General features: G+C 34.6%; 1 protein-coding gene and 2 pseudogenes across 3 annotated transcripts; 2 read left to right on the top strand and 1 right to left on the bottom strand.

Moving 5' to 3' along the window:
* Positions 1 to 1968: 1968 nt before the first annotated feature.
* Positions 1969 to 7962, top strand: LOC120209132 (glycerophosphodiester phosphodiesterase GDPDL3-like). Of its 3 annotated transcripts, XM_039208207.1 has the most exons (10): positions 1969 to 2189; positions 3217 to 3510; positions 3964 to 4079; positions 4199 to 4706; positions 5168 to 5206; positions 5330 to 5614; positions 6059 to 6201; positions 6879 to 7359; positions 7459 to 7773; positions 7861 to 7962. In XM_039208207.1, the coding sequence occupies exons 1-9, from the start codon at positions 2069 to 2071 to the stop codon at positions 7758 to 7760; spliced, it is 2289 nt and encodes a 762-aa protein (XP_039064138.1). In that variant the 5' UTR covers positions 1969 to 2068; the 3' UTR covers positions 7761 to 7773; positions 7861 to 7962. The 3 variants fall into 3 exon arrangements, with proteins under 3 accessions (XP_039064138.1, XP_039064147.1, XP_039064131.1); XM_039208216.1 differs by having other exon boundaries at positions 5333 to 5614; positions 7459 to 7962; XM_039208200.1 differs by having other exon boundaries at positions 7459 to 7962.
* Positions 7963 to 13534: 5572 nt separating this feature from the next.
* LOC120208998 lies at positions 13535 to 14558 on the top strand (annotated as a pseudogene).
* A 430-nt stretch (positions 14559 to 14988) lies between these two features.
* Positions 14989 to 17451, bottom strand: LOC120209123 (annotated as a pseudogene).
* Between the last annotated feature and the right edge of the window lie 1233 nt (positions 17452 to 18684).

The raw sequence follows: 18684 nt of genomic DNA, 5'->3' as shown, positions 1-18684 counted from the left end.
TTCGGTGTTGGTGGGCGACCAATGAGATATTCCCACGTGGAAACATTCCAGGTCGGCAACACCCCCTGTTGTGGACCCCACAATCTAGCTGTCCTCCGGTTAGAAAAACTCGGTTTACCATGTACCTGTAAACGAACCGAACGTACACGAACGAATGTATGTTTATATTCGTTCATTTAATAAATAAACGAACATAAACGAATATTAACATAAACAAACAATTTTTTTTTGTTCATGTTCGTTCATTAAGGAATATAGTTTGTTCATGTCCATTTATTTAAATAATAAACGAACACGAACAAATGAACATAAACGAACATAAACAAACAACACAAACAAAAAAAAAACTTATTTGAACACAATAAACGAATGTAAAAAAAGTAAACAACAAGAATAACAACTTAAAATTCATTAATATAACTTACAACTTTAGAATTAATTTGTTCGAATACGACAAAAGCATACATAAATAATAAATAAGCTATATGAACATAATAAAATCTTAAAGTTAATTTGTTCAATAAAACAATCTTCTTCAAATCCAAACAACTTCAATAATCTTCGTAACATATTCAACTTGTCATTTGTTCGAACATAAATGAACAAACATAACTGAACAAACATAAACGAACATATAATCGAAAGTTCACGAACGTAAATGAACGAACGAACCATTTGTTCATATTCGTTCATTTAATTAAATAAATATAAAATCTTTTTCATGTTCATTCATTTAATAAATAAATAAACATAAATAAACTTTCTGTATTTATGAACGGTTGGCTAAACGATAAATTTATTTACAGCCTACCCCAGGTCACCCGCTTTCAGACTCAGCGGCTCGGATAGGAGAAGGGTCGAGCCAATCGGTCCAGTTCCATTCAATGGGTAGGACGGGCGGACTGGTCCGCTTATTGGTTCTGACCTGGTCCGCTCATTGGTCCCGGCCTGGTCAGAACATTTGTACAATCATTGTTATCGGTTAATGATTTTCATGAAATTTCAAGCCATCATGAAATTGACATGAAATTGACAGTTGAGCAAAACACTTACCGACATAAAATCATAAAGAGTCTGATTCAAGTTTTTCTCTGCCATAATTGTTATGTATAATTTCTTTTTTTTATGGGTAAATTACGTACTTAGTCACGCGACTCTTATTGTATCTCTTCTTAATTCAAGAGAAAGTATGTTTTAGTAAAAGTAATTAGCTATTTCAGAACAAAAGTTAAAATAAATGGACTAAAGTAACTATATTTTATTAGTAAAATTATTTATATTTTTTTTTATAAATTTACATTTGTCCAATAGTTTTATAACACTCATCTATGGAAAAAGTGAGATGAACTTTACAAAAGTTTTAGCCCCTCTCTCTCCTCCACACACACAAAGTTCTCAACTACCTTTTTTATTACTTCCATCAACCGAAAAAAGAAAATCTCATGCAACTTTAATTTTATTATTATTGTAACACTTTTATTTTTTTCATTAAAGGTTTAATCATGAATTTCGTCATTCTACTTTACTTACGATGAAAACTTAGCCCAACTACTTTAATTTATTGTAATTTAGTCCTTCTAATTTATGAAATTTGGAAAACCAATTTTGTTATTGGCAAACACGAACGTGAACAGTTGGTTTTTATTAATTCTTTGTTTATAAATTGTTAAATTGTCAAGTTTTATTAACTTTTAAATAAAATTATTCAATTTTAATTTTAATTTCAAAAGTACTCTAAAAATTAATTTTTATCTTTATATTTTTAAACATATTTTTTTATAAAATTAATTATTTAATAATTCTTATAATTTTAAAAAAATCAAACTGGATATTAAAGGAATCTTGAGCATTATCCCAAGAAATTTCCTTAATTAACTATAAACCATCATTAAATAACTTAATTAATTAAAAGTGATAGAAGTATAAATATTGGAACCAACAAAAAGCCAGCCTAAAAGTTCAGTATTTTTCTCTCTTAAATAATTCATTTTTCTCCATCTAAATCTTGTACGGTTAACGACGGGAGGGAGTGACCGGTGGCGGAGATCAGTGGAGGTATTTTTTGGCAATGGGAAGCTTACGTGACATTTCGGTTGCCATTTTTGTAGCTCAAGCTCTGTTAGCTTCAGTAGTTTTCGTTTCAGCTCAAGGATCTACTACTGCTCGTCCTCGGTGGCAGACTTTAAGCGGTGCTTCTCTCTTTAGGGTTCTTTCTTTCTTTTTTCTAACTCAGTTACATGAAGTGATTTTTTAGCTAGAATTTTTGTTTGATCGCTGAGAAAGACGAGGAAATGTTGGGAAAACAGCTAGTTGAGCCGGATGCTTTTTCGATTTTTCCCATGTTTCGCTTAATTATTAGTTATTTTTTGTTTGATTTACTCGAAAGGGAAGTAAATGATGGGAGAACTGCTCTTGTGGTTTTTTTTTTTAGTAGTTCTTGTTTATCTGCAAAGAGAATAGAGTGAATAAAGAAAAATTTTAATTTATTTTCCCAAAAAAGGCGCGTATCAAGTAAAAGAAAATTCATACTTTAATGATTTCCAACTCCCAAGCTACTCAAAATGGAAATATTTTCCTTTTATTTCTTAGAAAGGAAAACAAAAACAAAAGTAACTCTCTTTATTGATTTTTGATAATTTGAAATTTACTTATTTTTAGTTTGGTTTCATAGAGGAAGTGCATGAATTAGAAGAAAAAAAAGGATAAAATTTCCTCTATCAATTTCAACTGCATGTAACTTTTTTTGAGCCATGTTAACGTTTATTATTTCAGGTCTCCTTGAAATGTAAGCCTGTTTTTTAGTATTTCATTTGTGTGCTAGTACATATTTTCAATTTATGTTAACTGGAAAATTGAACAAATTGATAAGAAATGCAGCTACAAGTTTTTCCCGATTTATTTCTGTGAATACTTTTGCTTTCTACTTTCACTCTTCTTTCTTAAATTAGAAGTAGTCTTCTTCTTCATTCAAGTTTGGCATTTTTTCGGCCTACCTAAGAGCTTGAGCTGCCTCCTCCATCTTGTATCGAGTAAACTATCTTCAGGAGCAATTAAAGCTACAACATTACTACATTTGAATCTATAGACAGTAGATACATAAAACCATTTAAGATCAGCATCCATAGCAGACAAAATTTTTGTAAAGCTCATCTCACTTTTTAATTTTTCTGTTGTTCAATAACCTTATAGGCTTATAACGTTTGTTTGCTTTTTCAGGGGACGCGCCCTTTGTCATAGCACGTGGTGGATTTTCTGGAGTATTTGCAGACTCCAGTTTTGGAGCTTATAGTTTGGCTTTAATTACGGGTCCTTCTGATCTGATCTTATGGTGTGATGTGCAATTAACAAAAGATGGAGCTGGGATTTGCTTTCCTGATCTTAGGCTAGATAATAATTCTAACATTGCATCTGTTTTCAATGATAAACCAACGACTTACGTTGTTAATGGGGTCTCTACCAAGGGATTATTTTCTATTGATTACACTCTCAAAGATCTTGGAAATGTCATTTGTAAGTTCCGCTCACAGTTTATCTCCCTTTTTTTTGGTCACCATCGATGCTCACTACCTTTCTCATTCATTACTGTTGTTGTTGTTGCATTCTCTTTATTACCATCATCTTCAAAAACTTTGCTTGATAGATAGTTAATGAATTTGTGAGTCTCATGCTCATCTTACTGGTGTCAAAATTGGTTTAGTTTTGAATCATAAAATACTAACTCATTTCCTAACCACTAAAACCCAATTCAGGCAGTTTTACAACCAGTCGGGTAATTCATTCTGAAGTTTGATGTGATACTGCTAGCTTTCATATCAACATTATTACATATAGACATTAAGCATCTGTTTTGATAGGTTTGCGAGGTTTGACTTGCTCTGAAATGTACCAGTAGTAAATTCTTCATTGCTTTCTGCTACTTGTATTATGTGTTATATTCTAACGTGTTATTTGTTATCTGGACAGTAAGTCAAGGTGTCTTTTCTCGAACAAATAAGTTTGATGGCCAGAGTTTCCTTATTATGACTGTTCAGGATACCTATACTCAAATGAAACCACTTGGTTTTTGGTTGAATATTCAGGTAAAGGACTCTTCAATGCTTAATAATACCTTCTTACTTTTTCTCTCGTCCTTTCTATCCCCTTGTTAAATTTGTGTAACTTCATCTTGTTGTTTTTGGATGTATTTGACTCTTTGCAGCATGATGTGTTCTATGCACAACACAACTTGAGCATGAGAAGCTTTCTACTTTCCGTAACTAGAAATGCGACTGTCACTGTTGACTATATTTCGTCACCAGAGGTGGCTTTCTTGCAAAATATTGCTCCAATTTTCCGAAGAAGTGCAACAAAGTTTGTCTTCCGGTTTCTAGGACTGGAGGATGTGGAGCCTTCAACCAATCAGACCTATGATTCTCTCTCAAAAAATCTCACATTTATCAAGACGTTTGCCTCTGGAATCATTGTACCCAAGTCATATATATGGCCTGTAGATGGAGGCCTTTACTTGCAACCTTCTACCTCTATTGTCTTGGATGCTCACAAAGAAGGGCTAGAAGTTTTTGCATCGGAATTTTATAATGATATTCCATTTAGCTTCAATTACTCGTATGATCCAGTGGCAGAGTACCTTCAGTTTGTTGACAATGGTATATTCTCTGTTGATGGGGTGATATCCGACTTCCCAATAACTCCATCAGCAGCTATAGGTAAGTTGTATATAGGCATATGCAATGTGAATCCTTGGGGGCAAAATTGTCATCTTAAGCTGATTTTATACTTTTAAACATAAATCATGGTCAAATTTCGTGATATTCTTCAGGATTGTTACTCTTCCCAATGACTTGCTTTGCCATTTTTCAAGTTTCTTCCTTTTTTTGTGTGTGTGCAAATTAGGGAGTATATCCCACCTCACCTATGAGTTTTGCACTTATTGATGTTTTTCTCCATGTTTGCCTCCTGCCATAGTTTCATCATATAATTAAGAGTTCAAAGTTAGATGTCTGCCTTTTCTATCTTTACTCTCTTCGCCTGACATCCTCTACCGTCTGCACAATAACTAAGCCTGAGAGACAGGTTGCCTTATTTTACCAGATGCCTATCTTTTGCTTTCACTGAATATGAACCTCTTTTTTTTTGGTTAGATGCTAACACGTGTTTCACATCGCAGATTGTTTTGCTCACCTAGGAAAAAATGCTACAAAACAAGGTATGTAATTATAGAATGCTTCTGATCACGCACACATACTCACTGAGGGTTAGTAGTAATGGGCATATGATTATGTGTTTTAAGGTTCCTCATAAACTATTTCCTTTTTTCGACATGCCACAACGGACCTTTTGGTCATCTCAAATAATGGAGCAAGTGGAGACTATCCTGGTTGTACTGACATGGCATATGCAAAAGCAATTCAAGATGGTGTAGATGTTCTTGACTGTCCTGTTCAAATGACAAAGGATGGAACACCTATTTGCATGGGCTCTATAAATCTCATAGATGGTACAACAGTTACTCAATCGGGTTTTAGCAATCTTACTGAAACTATTCCAGAGATTATGCAGGGCAGTGGAATCTTTACCTTCAAGCTGTCATGGAGTGATATTCAAACCTTGAAACGTATGTTGATTTTAGTTCTAATTTACTTTTATCTTACTGTTCTGAATTGTTTTCTTTCTCTTTTTTCTTTATGTAGTGTGTGGGATGTCATCAAGATTCTAGAATCTTTGGTCTTTTTATAAAATAAAAACATAACATGTTGAAAATAAAAGTTGTCTAATTCAATATTGATTGAAGTTTGTACATGTCATTGACTTGGTTTGTTAGATATTTCTGAGCTTGAAACATTGTTAGCCATCTTGATTGAGCGTGTGAATAATACCATGCTTTGGGATGTAATGTGTCCTTGCATGCAGTACTCAATTTGAGTTTTATTTAATTTGCCCTATCATCTAAATCCGTGTTCTAGTTGCAGAGATTCAGCTGTTTGTTGTTTCTTTGATAGATATTATTGGCATTAGCTTGTTGTCAACCTATTTTAATCTATCATTATTGCACCTGCAGCTGTAATATCAAGCCCACAATCAGTGTACAAATTGTTTCGAAATCCGAAGTTCAGAAATGCTGGGAAGTTCTTAACGTTATCTGACTTTTTAAGCATGGCAAAAAATGCTAGCTCCCTTCATGGTGTCTTAATCGGCATAGAGGTCAGTTCTTGCTGTTCTATATTTTCCTCAAGTTTATTGCTTTATGATGGATGTTAAGAGATTAGGCACAGTGGCTCAAATCATGGATAATGGCTATTGTTTTCTATTGTGCTATGGTGGAACTGTTAGCATGGTATCTAATTATTGTGAGAAACATATCATATTGAATCATATTCTTGTATGGAAGCTGTGGATTATGCCGTGTGGAATATACTGAGCTGAATGATCAAAAAAATTCTAAAACATTTAATGCTCATCTTAATTGAATATCACTCGAGATTTGAAAATCATTCTCTTGTTTTTCAAAACGCTAAAGTGCATAACTCCTATCTCATAATTTACTTCGTAAAATAATGTTGACAGAAACAAGAAGGCTATCTTCCAATGGCTGAAGAGAGTAATCTTCACGATCTTTTCCTTCTTATGTGATACAATTGTCTAAGTACATTCTTCAACATTCAGTAACTGAATCTTCAAACATCTTTTCTCTTCCTGATGATTGAAATTTTGCCATCTCCAGCAACCCTTAGCTGCTTAAAATCTTTGTTAATGTTCATTGTCTCTGCTAGCTATGAATTTTGTATATTTGTATTTCAATTAGTTTCCTCTTTGATAACATGAAACAAACATGTTTTTCTGAAGATTTCTGACAGTTCCGACTTGTTTATTCCTTTCAGAATGCTCCTTACCTTGCAGAGCAGGGATTTGGTGTAATTGATGCAGTGCTCAATGCCTTGAGCAAAGCTGGCTACGATAAACAAACAGCTCAGAAAGTTATGATACAGTCCAGTAATAGCTCTGTTTTACTGAAGTTCAAGGGTAAAGCCAACTATCAGCTTGTCTTCAAGGTTAATGAAGATATCGGTGGTGCTCAAAGTTCAACCATTTATGACATTAAGAGATTTGCCAGCGCGGTTGTCATCAGCAAGGAGACTGTGTTTCCCGATAATTCGGCATTCCTTGTCGGTACTACAGATGTTGTACAAAGGCTACAGGCTGCTAATCTCTCTGTACTTGTTCAAACCTTCAGTAATGAGTTTACATCTCAAGCATGGGACTTCTTCTCAGATGCAACCGTTGAGATCAATACCTTCTACAAAGGAGCCGGTGTAAATGGTGTCATTACAGATTTCCCAAAGACGTCTGATAGATACCGGAGTAAGCGCTTACCAATTGAGTTTTGCAACTGTTAGATTGTGAAACTATAAAATCCTTTTGACATTGGACTGCCAGATTGACGTGATAATCTTTTTGTAGAGAACCGATGCTTGAGGCGAGGCAACAAAACACCCAACTACATGAATCCTGTGAAGCCCGGCGACCTTTTACAACTAGTCACATCTGATTACTTGCCTCCAGCTGAAGCTCCAAACCCCTACCTGACTGATGCAGATGTTGTTGAGCCTCCTTTGCCTCCTGTTGCTGCAAAAACCCCAACTTCGACTCCATCCAGTACCACATCTTCCCCAAGATCATCTCCAAACGGACAGCCTAAACTCGCTGCGTCTGACATTGTACCACTTATGGTTGTGCTTCTGGCCATATATTTACTGTTTTGAAGATCTTATAAGAGTCAGTCCTGCTCTTAACCATTTTTACCCCCCTTTTCTTATAAATCTTATTGCTTGGTTATCGAGTTGCTAAAAGGTTTTGATGCAGGAATGCACCGCCGGCGGCAAAGACCGGCCTTTCTTAGTTGTCTCCGCTCCAAACAGCACTGTTAATTCTCCCCCTTATAATTTTGTAGATATGTCCATTCTTCTTACTTGTCTTTAGTTACAGAATTCTAAAGGAGCTACATATGTTTAATGTACGCATTCCCTATTTGATTTGCTTGTCATTATTCATTTGTGTTCATTTGTGTCCATTATTCTAAATGACCTAGATCTAATTACAATTTATGACTTATAAATAAATATTTCTTTAACTCGGAGTAAAATAATATTTTTTAGGATTAGAGTTATGATTTAGCGTTTAATATTTATATTTTAGGGTTTATAATTTTAGAGTTTTAGAATTTTGGGTTTAGGGATTAGGATTGGGGTAAAAAGAGATTATTTTACTATGAGTTAAAAGATGTTTATTTATGGATTATAAATTTTAATTAAATTTAAATCATTTATTTATTTAAATCTAATGACTATAAATTGGTGTAAATTTTATTAGTTTTAAATAGTGTAAACGGATCATACTCCATATATATATATATAAACAAATATTGTATTATCTATTATATTAGTATATATATTTTGCATATGTAGTTGTTTGTTTGTTTCCTTGTAATTTATTTTTCGGAAGACATTTTCCTCATTTTCTATCCACATTTTCTAGTGTTTGGTTGATGGAAAACAAATTGTCAATGTAATTTATTTTTCCGGTAACCTGAAAAATGACTTGCAGTTTGATTTTTCGTAAGTCATTTTACAAACTTTTCACTTTGAAGCATAAATACTCAAAATATTATTATTTTATACACTTAATATTAATATATTATTTTATTTCATTTTAATAAAAATATTAGTTATTAAATTATATTTATTGATAATTTTAATAATATAATATAATATTTTTTATTATTATAATTATCAACCCGACCTCTATCGCCGACCCACACGCCGCCACGCGCCTCCATCGTGCGTGGGGCTTCCTTCATAGCCGAAAATTCTGGAAAGCTGAGTAAACTCGGTCGAGTTGACCAAGTTAACCCATTGAGTCAACTTGGACAGAGTCAACATGACCCGTTTACTTTGACCTGACCTGTTGACTTTGGTCAGAGTTGACTGTTGGTCGGTCAGACCGTTGACTTTGACTGATTTGACTGTTGACTTTGACTGAAAAGTAAAATTTTCTGAAAAGTTATATTTTATTTTTTTTCGACATCTTTAGTCTAAATCCGAAGTACGTTTTGTCAAATTCACACTCGATAAGCTGTTTTTCAGTGTTTTATTTTCGGATTCAAGTTGGTTTCTCAATTAAGTTCAGTTTCTCAATTAAGTTTAGTTTCTAACGTAAATTCGTTTGCTATGTATCCGATGAATTATTGGACATTGAATACAAGTTCAAGAGTGACCGAATGGAGATTAAATGTTTGATCGGTTGAGTAAAAAAATCGATGTAATACTCTACTACCTTTTGTATGATTTCCAGAACACATTGATAATTGGTAAATGCATGAATGTAAATAATTAGTCCATGAGGTGTATTTAATTATCATTGGACTCAAATTGAATTTGGAATAAAGACGGAACACTTTATAAGATTCAGTTGGCTCGTAAAAGAAATTGGTAGATCGATCGAAAACAAATCTAAGTTCAGTGAGTTAATCAGTAAATCAATCAATCTCAGGACTAATAAATTCTAATCAATCAGTAAATACTTGGATAAGAAATTACGAAAACACCAGTATAATATAAAGGATAAGGATTTTCCTGGAAAGTGAAATAATCATGTTAATCGATCATGATCTTTGAGATGGCAAAAGACTTAAAATTTCTAATTCCTGAGCGAACACCCGGAGGCTAAATTACCGAAAGTACCTTACACGTCTGAATTTCTCGAAATGACAAAGTTGAACTAAATGGAAGTACTGTACGTATTCGAATTGTTAAAACGATAGAGTTACCATGGAAACTCCGAAGTGACCGGGATAAACTTGAATACTAATTGATTTAAGTACCCCAATGACCTTGAATTAAGCGAATAACTTGGATAAGTATAGCAACACCGATGATCTTATATGGTGTACCATCTATAAGGGTTTTGAACCACGAATCAAGCACGTCGACATTTCCTGATATCATTGAAATGTAGAAATGAAATAAAGACCATTGGAATATTTGTGCGTCTCCCTAAGATCTATTCAACGATGATTTTAAAGATGATCAATTGACAAGAGTTGTCTGTATTAAAGAGTGAATATCCTTGAAGTACAACGATTTGACTGGTTGATAGGTATCATTGTTGGGATTTGTACAGTTCAAGTTAATTCGATATTCCGATAAATCGACACAAATTTTAAATGCCATGAATCTTCGTTTTTCCCTTATTAGTTCAAATCACTAAGAATTCTCTAAGAACCTAATGCCCAAATTACCTCTAATTTCCTGGATAATGGAATTACTCCTGTCATATCTGAAAACATGAATAACTCTGATGCAAAGGATTCTAAATACTTTGCTGATTACATAGTGCCTCCAACTATATGATCATGATAAATCATGTTCTGAATAATTGATGAATCTGTCAGCTATCAAACCCTTTTTATGGGGATCTCGTCTCTGAATTTAATCAGTTTACAGAAGTTCCATGACTCCCTATCTGATAAATAACAATCACCTCCGAATAATATCTGGAACCTCTAGTGTGTTCCCTGATCACACGAATGTTTTCTATGATTTTAAAAAGTATGTCTATGTTATCTGAAATACAGTCTGACCTCTGATTTTTGCTCTGAACTTTGATATATGTTCTGATCTCTGATTTCTGTTATGATCTCTGATCTCTACTATGATTTCTGATATCTCTATTTACTGATTGAAATTATTTTTATACGGGATACTCTGGGACTCTGGTATAACTAAAGACTATGGTAGGTTCAGTCGCTGCTGGTAATTCCTTGTATAGGTTCAGTACCGACTGGTAATTCCTTATGGACCTAAGGTGACTCTTGGGTGGGCTCTTGGGCCTAACGGTCCTAGTGGTAAGACCTTATAGACTCTAAGGCACTCCCTTAGGGTGACTCCTCTGTTGTGTACATTGGGTAAGTCCTTATGGGCCTGAGGGCACTCCACTCAGTTGGCATCTACGCTTTGGCTAGGGTAAGACCTTATGGACCCAAGGTGTTCCCTTAGGTTGGCACATATGCCCTTTGGGCCTAGGGTAAGTCATTATGAATGCAGTTTTGGGGAACTGCATATTGGCGTTCAGTTGAAGGGTTTTACTATGATTTTTAAAGATACATTTTAAACTGCTACTGTTTTAAAAAGGATATGTACATTTTCACTGGTTTTGTGGGAACACACTAGACAACCTATTCTGATATCCTAAACCAGTCATCGAAACATTTCCTCTGAACTAAAAGCTTCATGTCTTTTACTACCTAAGATATTAGGGAGACCTCAACTCAACATAAAAATATATAGATGTCTAAATCAATAAGGAATCATATGTTTGCCTATTATCTGGATGTCCTTCAGCATCACTTGGTAGTTCTGTATTACTGAGCTTTCCAAAGCTCACTCTGTTACTCATTATTTCATTTTAAAAGGATTGAATCAGTGCATCCATCGAAATCAGTATTCACTGGCGTTCTTGTGGAGTACGGTGCATGTGTTTAGGGGGCATGTATGTGGTATTCTGTTTTTATATCTGAATCTAAAAAAATATATGATTTTAATTTTGTCTGTAATATATGAACGGTTTTCCAAACTTGTATTTTGATTATAAATTTTTTTATGATTTTACAAGTTTTAAAAGAAATTTTAAATTTTCCGAGATTTTTACTGTGGGTCGCTCTGGTGACCCTAATATGACACCTCAGATCGGATCGGATCACCTGCATCGGTCTGTGGGTGTTACAATATCTTATTTATATCCTTAATTTACTATTATGATTGCAGATTTTTATTGTAATTTAGGATGTTTTTTATATTAAATAAAATTTGCGACTTTTATCAAGAAAATGAGAAAGATACAATGGATTATATAGAATCAATAAAGATAATGGGCGGCTACGATATTTTAATTAATTAGCCTCCTACTTTGACACGTACGTTGGTACATCTTTGTAATCGCAAGGCGGTTATAAAAATTGTAAAATTTATATTAGTAAAATTTTGTAAATAATTTTGAAAGATTATAAGATAGTTTTATTTAATTTTTTTAATTAATTAATAATATAAATATTTTATACATATAATTTTTGGAATTTAGGATTTTTAAATAAATTAAATTTTTTTATTAAAATAATTGGATGAATTTTATATTAATAGAAATTAAATATTGATTTTTGAGATACCAAAAATAAACCCTAATCAGCCCGACCACATTTGAGTTTCTTGATATAACTACATATAGTTGTGAATTACTCTAATTATGTGCCATGTTATATTTATTAACTTTTTTAATAATTAAATTTTATAATTAACGTTTATTTCAATGTGACGCTAGCTTTTACACCGTCTTTAGTTTCAGGATTGATAGTTTTGATATTTCTAGTGATCACCGAAAATGTTTTTCTTAGATTATCACTCGAAAAAAAGAGAAGGAAAAGGAAATAAAAGAGGAGGGCGAAGAGAAGGGGACGAAGACGAATATAATCGGAGTTAAACGGGTATAATTTCGTAGATTTCGCACCGTATCAGTTTTAACTGGAGCAAAGATGAGTATAATTTTAATAGTTAATGTGCGGGTGTAGATGTAAAAAGTTGTACTCGCAATTAGTAGTGAATAGGTGATTGGTTTAAAACTTTACCCGTTCCGCATCCGCCTGCTTCATATTCACCCACTAACTACCCATCATATAAATTTTGGACCATTATAGATTTAGATATAATTTCAGAAATTATTATGTAAATCTTAAGATTTTATAAGGCATGACTTGTAATTTAATCAAATTTTAAGGAATAAATATTTTTAGAATTAAAGACAGTAGCTTCTCTGGTATAAATGGGCACAAGATGAGTGGTTAGTATCTAGTTGTATAATGAGTGTGAGGGTGGATTTGAGAATACACATTCATAAAATATTATTATTTTTACCTAAAACATTAATGTTTTTTAACATTTTCGGTAAAGTATCCAACAATAACAAAATCGGTAAAAAAACAAAAAAACTTGTAGCCCTCTATCAAAACAGGTAAAACGTCCAATAATAATAAAACCGATAAAATTAATAATATTTCTAATAATTTTTTACTAATTTTATTATTTAAATAATAACAAACTTCGTAACACTTTTTTTAAGCTATTAGAGCTGTCGCACTTCATCATTTTTCGGATTTTCCGGTTTCTATTGTTTAAGTTCGTTGCTTTATTGGAATCTGCGTTTAAACTGTTGAACTGTAAACTCTCAGGTATTTTGAACACTTACAATTCTCTGCTTTTCTGGGGGTTCTTAGTTTCTGGGTTTTAAGAGAATTCTCTGGTTTTTTAAAGCCAAAGACTTCAGCTTTGTAGGTTGAAGCCTTGTTGGTTTCTTGTTTCAGCTTAGTTTAAGGATTTAGGCTTTTCGGCTTGGGTTCTTAGCAGCATAAAGGTTAATTATTTGCCTTTTAACTTCAAATTCTCATGTACTAGGGCTTGAAAGATTTTTTTTGGGGGGGGGGGAGTTGGGTTTTGATTTGGAGGTCAAGTTTTCTGTTCTTGGAATTGTTTTATTTTCTACTTTTGATATTTTGGATGACTTGATTTTCCATAAAGTTGCTTTCTTTTTCTTTGCCAGGTTCACTTTCTTGCTGTTATCATGGATTCCCCACAGTCAGTCGTCTTACCGTTCAAGAACTCTGTTGTGGCTGAGCCTGAGAACCTGACACCCAAGTTTTCCGGTGGGAATGCCGGTGGTTTATAGTCAAATGGGTCCCAGGTTAACAGACAGGAACATAATTCCATTGGTGTTCTTGAGGTTTATGTTCATCAGGCAAGAGACATCCATAACATCTGCATTTACCACAAGCAGGATGTGTATGCAAAGCTTTGTCTCACCTCTGATCCTGAGAGCACAGTTTCCACCAAGATCATCAATGGTGGTGGGAGGAATCCGGTGTTCAACGATAATCTACGTCTCGATGTCCGAACCATTGATTCGTCTCTCAAAATCGAGATTTTCATGATGAGTAGAGTGAGGAATTATCTTGAAGACCAGTTGCTGGGATTTGCATTGGTGCCACTTTCCGAAGTGCTTCTCAAGAATGGCAAGTTGGAGAAAGAATTCTCTCTTTCTTCGACCGATCTGTTCCATTCGCCTGCAGGTTTCTTCCAATTGTCTCTTGCATACGCTGGATGTCGGGGATGTTGACAGCCATTCCTCTGCAGCACAAAGCGATTCCACCATGAAACCCGTTGTTTCCGTTAATATTGAGCCCGAGCAGAAGTTGGCTAAGATGAAACTGCCACTGGACATCGACAGCAGATCGACCAAATCGGAGAGTTCAAGCACCACCGACCAGAAAATTCAGGCATCGAAAAACACCGGCTCTCGGGTGTTCTACGGAAGTAGGGCTTTTTTCTAAGCTTCCTGATCCTTTGTTCAAAGGAAGACTCACAGATTACTTTAGAAATTTAGGGTGAAGACAGGGGACTAATTCTACTAATAGTGAAATGTAATAACGTATCATGTGGTCTTTCCTCTCTTTTTTTTAACATTGTCTTCTGATTTTCAACTTTCAAAATAATTGCAAAAAATCACATTCCATGTTAACTACAGCAACTCTGCCAGGGCATTACAAATTTATAAAGAAAATGGGAAAAAAATAATACCCTATGGTTTGATAGACTGCTACCGGAACGCCTTGCCGAAGATGCCCCGTAGACCGCAGTATATATCCCTCAATCTGATTGTACACCTCACTCGAATACCAAGAACCGGAACCTAAATTTTCACTATTACGATATAAGAGAAGAAAAAAACGAATCGAATCGAAAACCTTAAGGAAATCCTCTTGTAACTGCTCACTCTGGATGTGTATATTTCAAATCAGTAACCCTCATTAGTGTCATAAGATCAATTTCCTTGCAAGCTGACATAGTAAACCAGCAGTTGTATCGAATTCGCAGATCCTTGGCCTGTTTCTGCAAATTTATTCACCCTACATCATAGCTTCTTATACCCAAATAACAGATCGCCTAGGCAGCAATTCCTGGATATGAAACAAACAAATGCAACAAGCTGGTGTTCACTTATCGAGCCTCGGCATATCAGCATAAATAAAATATTCAGAACCAAGCTCAAATAACTGGATGTAAAATACTTTCATCCAATGATTCTGTCCTATGACATGAATGAGATTCAGATTATTGAATTTGGGACTGCAAAAGAGAACGTTACCTCTATTGGACTGTCTACTTGTAACACTGTAACTTCCAACATAATCGTCGGAGGATCTTGCAGTAACATCTGATGATGCATTGCCGAGTCCATAACTGAATGAGCTAGGACCATCCAAGTCGGGAGCTGCGGACTGCCAAGTTGAATCACCATAAACTGAACCACTGTGGTAAAGATCCCCATAGGGCCCCTTAAAATAACCATTTGGCCCAGCGAACGACGATGTTGGAGCTGCAACAGTGCCACCGTTTCTACCATATCCTCCCCCTCCTAAACCGTAGTTGTCATCAGCACTCCCATAACCGGCAGTCCCACCAGTATAGCCAGAAGCGTTGCTTCCACTTTGCACAGGAGGAGGAACAGTCCAATTAGCCCCACTGTTTCCTAAAGGACCAAAACTCCCCCTTCCAGTCCCCAAGAAACTACCAGGGCCGGAAGCATTTGTGGCGTTGCTAAGGCCTCCATTTCCCCAGATATCCCGAGTAGCAGAGCTCAAATTAGAATCATTTCTTCCACTTCCAACACCATATCCAATAGGAGTGTTAGACCTGTTTGAAATCCCACCATAGCAAGGGATAATTATCTGTCCATATCCTAGGCTGTTGCCAAAGTTGGAACTCCCACCATAGCCTGGGCTCATTCCCGGCTCCATATCCATGCCTAAACCATAGCCGGTGGTACTAAGTGGAGGGAACCCGCTTCGACCAGTAGGAAGAGGATTAAACCTACCATCCATCCTAACTCCAAACTCGGCAAGTGGGCTAAGTTATATCCCTGAGCATGACTATTGAGGAGATTGGCAGCCCTACTCAAACCATAACTATATCCGATCACAGGGTTGCGGGTGGGGGCAGGAGATAGTTCTTTCGGAACAGTCCTCTTGACCTCCACCAATTTCCCTTTGAGTTCATGAAATGTTTTATGCAGAACTCTATATACCGCTTCCTCCGAATCATAAGTAATGAAACCGAACCCTCTTGGCCTTTGCGTGTTATGATCATACATCACCACAACATCAGTAATTGTACCAAAATGATCAAATTAGTTCTTAAAGTCACTCGGTGACCGATGAGGCTAAACCTCCGACAAAAATCTTTTTCATGCTTCCAGGAACAGGAGAACCAGTGATGCCACTCATGTTCCTGTTTATAATGTTCTGATCATCCCTAGGAACAGCCTTCTTTGCTTCAACCTGAAAATTGATCAAACAATTACACCACATTTTCTATCCCAACCCAACCATTGAACACAAATTCATTTGAACAAATTATATTCTGTCTACATCGCATTTGGCTGACTTTAACTAGTAGTATTTTCGAAAGGGGGAAACATGTAAAAAAAATCTCAATTGAATCTGCAATGTATAAAGGATAATCATAATCAAGGCTCTTACAGTGCGACCATCGATCATAAGCTTATCCTTAATTACCCTCTCAGCAACAGCAGGATCAGCAAAGACAACGAAACCAAAGCCATGAGCACGACCGGAAATTCGGTTTCTCATGATCATTGACTCCACCACTTCTCCATATTTACTGAAATACTCCTTGAGACGTTCCTCATCAGTGTCCCAAGATATCCCACCAATGAAGAGTTTACCATGATCTGATTCCATCTTATCTGCAATCACTATCATCAAACCACCAATTTCAATCCAAAGAGGAAAAAGTCTGAACTTTTCTCAAAACAAAAAGTACCACAACTGGATTCAAATATCAAAATTTCAAATTCAACCAAAATACTAACACCAATCCAATGAATGAAACTCACTTCCACAAGTTAAAAGTCCAATACCAAATTATCCAATTAGCACCAGTAACTAAAAAGGATCCATCCTTTAGAAAAAGGAAGCAAAACAGATCAAAATGTGAACAACGGCAACAACAATCAAACAGGAATATTGAAAGGAGAAAAAAAAACATACCTTTTGATATGAATTACAGGCAGAATCTGATCAAAAATAGAGTTGATGACTGTAAAATCCAATCTAGGATCATCTGGAAACTTCATGCACCAATCAGAAAACAACCCAAGAATCCTGACAATCAAAAGAAAAGGTTGAAAATTGAGACATGTGGATCAAGACAAAAGAAAAGTCCAGGAAACAGAGAACAGAGACAAGTTACCATCTTGGAAATAACCCAGAAAAGAAAATGGGAAGAAATTTAAGATCTGAGGTGGGAAATGTTTACAATGCTAACAGAAGAGGAGGTCTTTCTGTTCATTTTTGTTTTGTTTTTTTTTTTTGGTTGTTTCTTTTCTCCTTGGTTATTCCACTCCTCTTAAATAAATCAAAAGAAATGGAATTTCAGGAGAGAGGCAGAGGGAGAAAGAGAATATATATATATATATTGAGCGCAAATCTTCTGGTGTAAGAATATTTGGAGTAGCTTAAAGAGTGATGACCGGAGGTGTTGGAGTTCTATTTTTTTTCACTTTTGTAAGAAAAAAATATATAAAAAAATCTTATTACTACTTAATATCGATTTAATATAACTAACTATTCTTTGCTTGGATGTAATGTTAGAAGAAAATCAAGCTTCAACTTTTGCATTCTTTTAATAAATTTGCATCTTTTATAGAATTTATTTATAGACAGATTGATCAAAATTATGGCATGCTGCTGTTGTCCAAAGTTCGTCATGTTACAATGAGCCTTCTTTTGTTCCCAAAAGAACACAAAAAAGGATTTATAGAACATCATGACAATCATCATATTTTGTTCTGGATTGTTTGAAGTCCCCAAAAGTTGAAATCTTTTTTCAAATAACATTTTACGATCGAGTTGTAAAATACAACAACAGTTCATCTCATCTTTTGTTGTATTCTGCAAGTTAAGCTTTGAGCATACAAATACGTAAACCCAACAGTTCAGAATTGTTAGATTATGTTATTTGATTCATTCATTTCATCTTAAAATATTTATATTCGATATTTATATCGAATATTTAAAATTAGTGTTTTGGTAGGTTCCATGTGTGCCATGGGATGAAAAGGATTAAATTTTTACATTTCTTTTCTAATATAGGTTCATCAAATTTTTGCAGTTACTTGGTGTAAATTTCATTTGGCGTAAAGCAGAAAGCAAGGTCTAATGTGTATAATTTAAGATTAAAGGAGAGATTGGTTTATGGTTAAGATATTTTGGGACTTAATTTAATGATTTGGCGTTTATCCTGCAACTTCTAAGCATAGTATAAGTGAACAAGCAATGTAATAAACCATGCAAAATAGACAAAAGAAATTTCTAGGTCCAAGATCCCAATAGATTTTCTTGGAAATTAAAATTGGTGTATTAGAAATAAAAATAGTTCCTGTACTTTATATAATTTGTGGATTTTGACCCTTTACAAAGACTTAAAAAATCAAATTGAATGAATAACATGAATTTAGTTTACAACTTACACATAATACAACCACTAGTGGTTGATTTATTAGATT

The sequence above is a fragment of the Hibiscus syriacus genome, unplaced genomic scaffold (assembly GCF_006381635.1).
Source record: "Hibiscus syriacus cultivar Baekdansim isolate YM2019G1 unplaced genomic scaffold, ASM638163v2 tig00000646_pilon, whole genome shotgun sequence".
NCBI lineage: Eukaryota > Viridiplantae > Streptophyta > Magnoliopsida > Malvales > Malvaceae > Hibiscus > Hibiscus syriacus.
This window is presented reverse-complemented; position numbering and strand designations above follow the sequence as displayed.

What these genes read in the sequence shown, in the direction of transcription:
- LOC120209132 (XM_039208207.1), top strand. Translation starts at nt 2,069, where the DNA reads ATGGGAAGCTTACGTGACATTTCGGTTGCCATTTTTGTAGCTCAAGCT. An exon ending in GTTTTTGGTTGAATATTCAG is followed by an intron (nt 4,080 to 4,198) that starts GTAAAGGACTCT and finishes GACTCTTTGCAG; the next exon opens with CATGATGTGTTCTATGCACA. An exon ending in GACGTCTGATAGATACCGGA is followed by an intron (nt 7,360 to 7,458) that starts GTAAGCGCTTAC and finishes ATCTTTTTGTAG; the next exon opens with AGAACCGATGCTTGAGGCGA.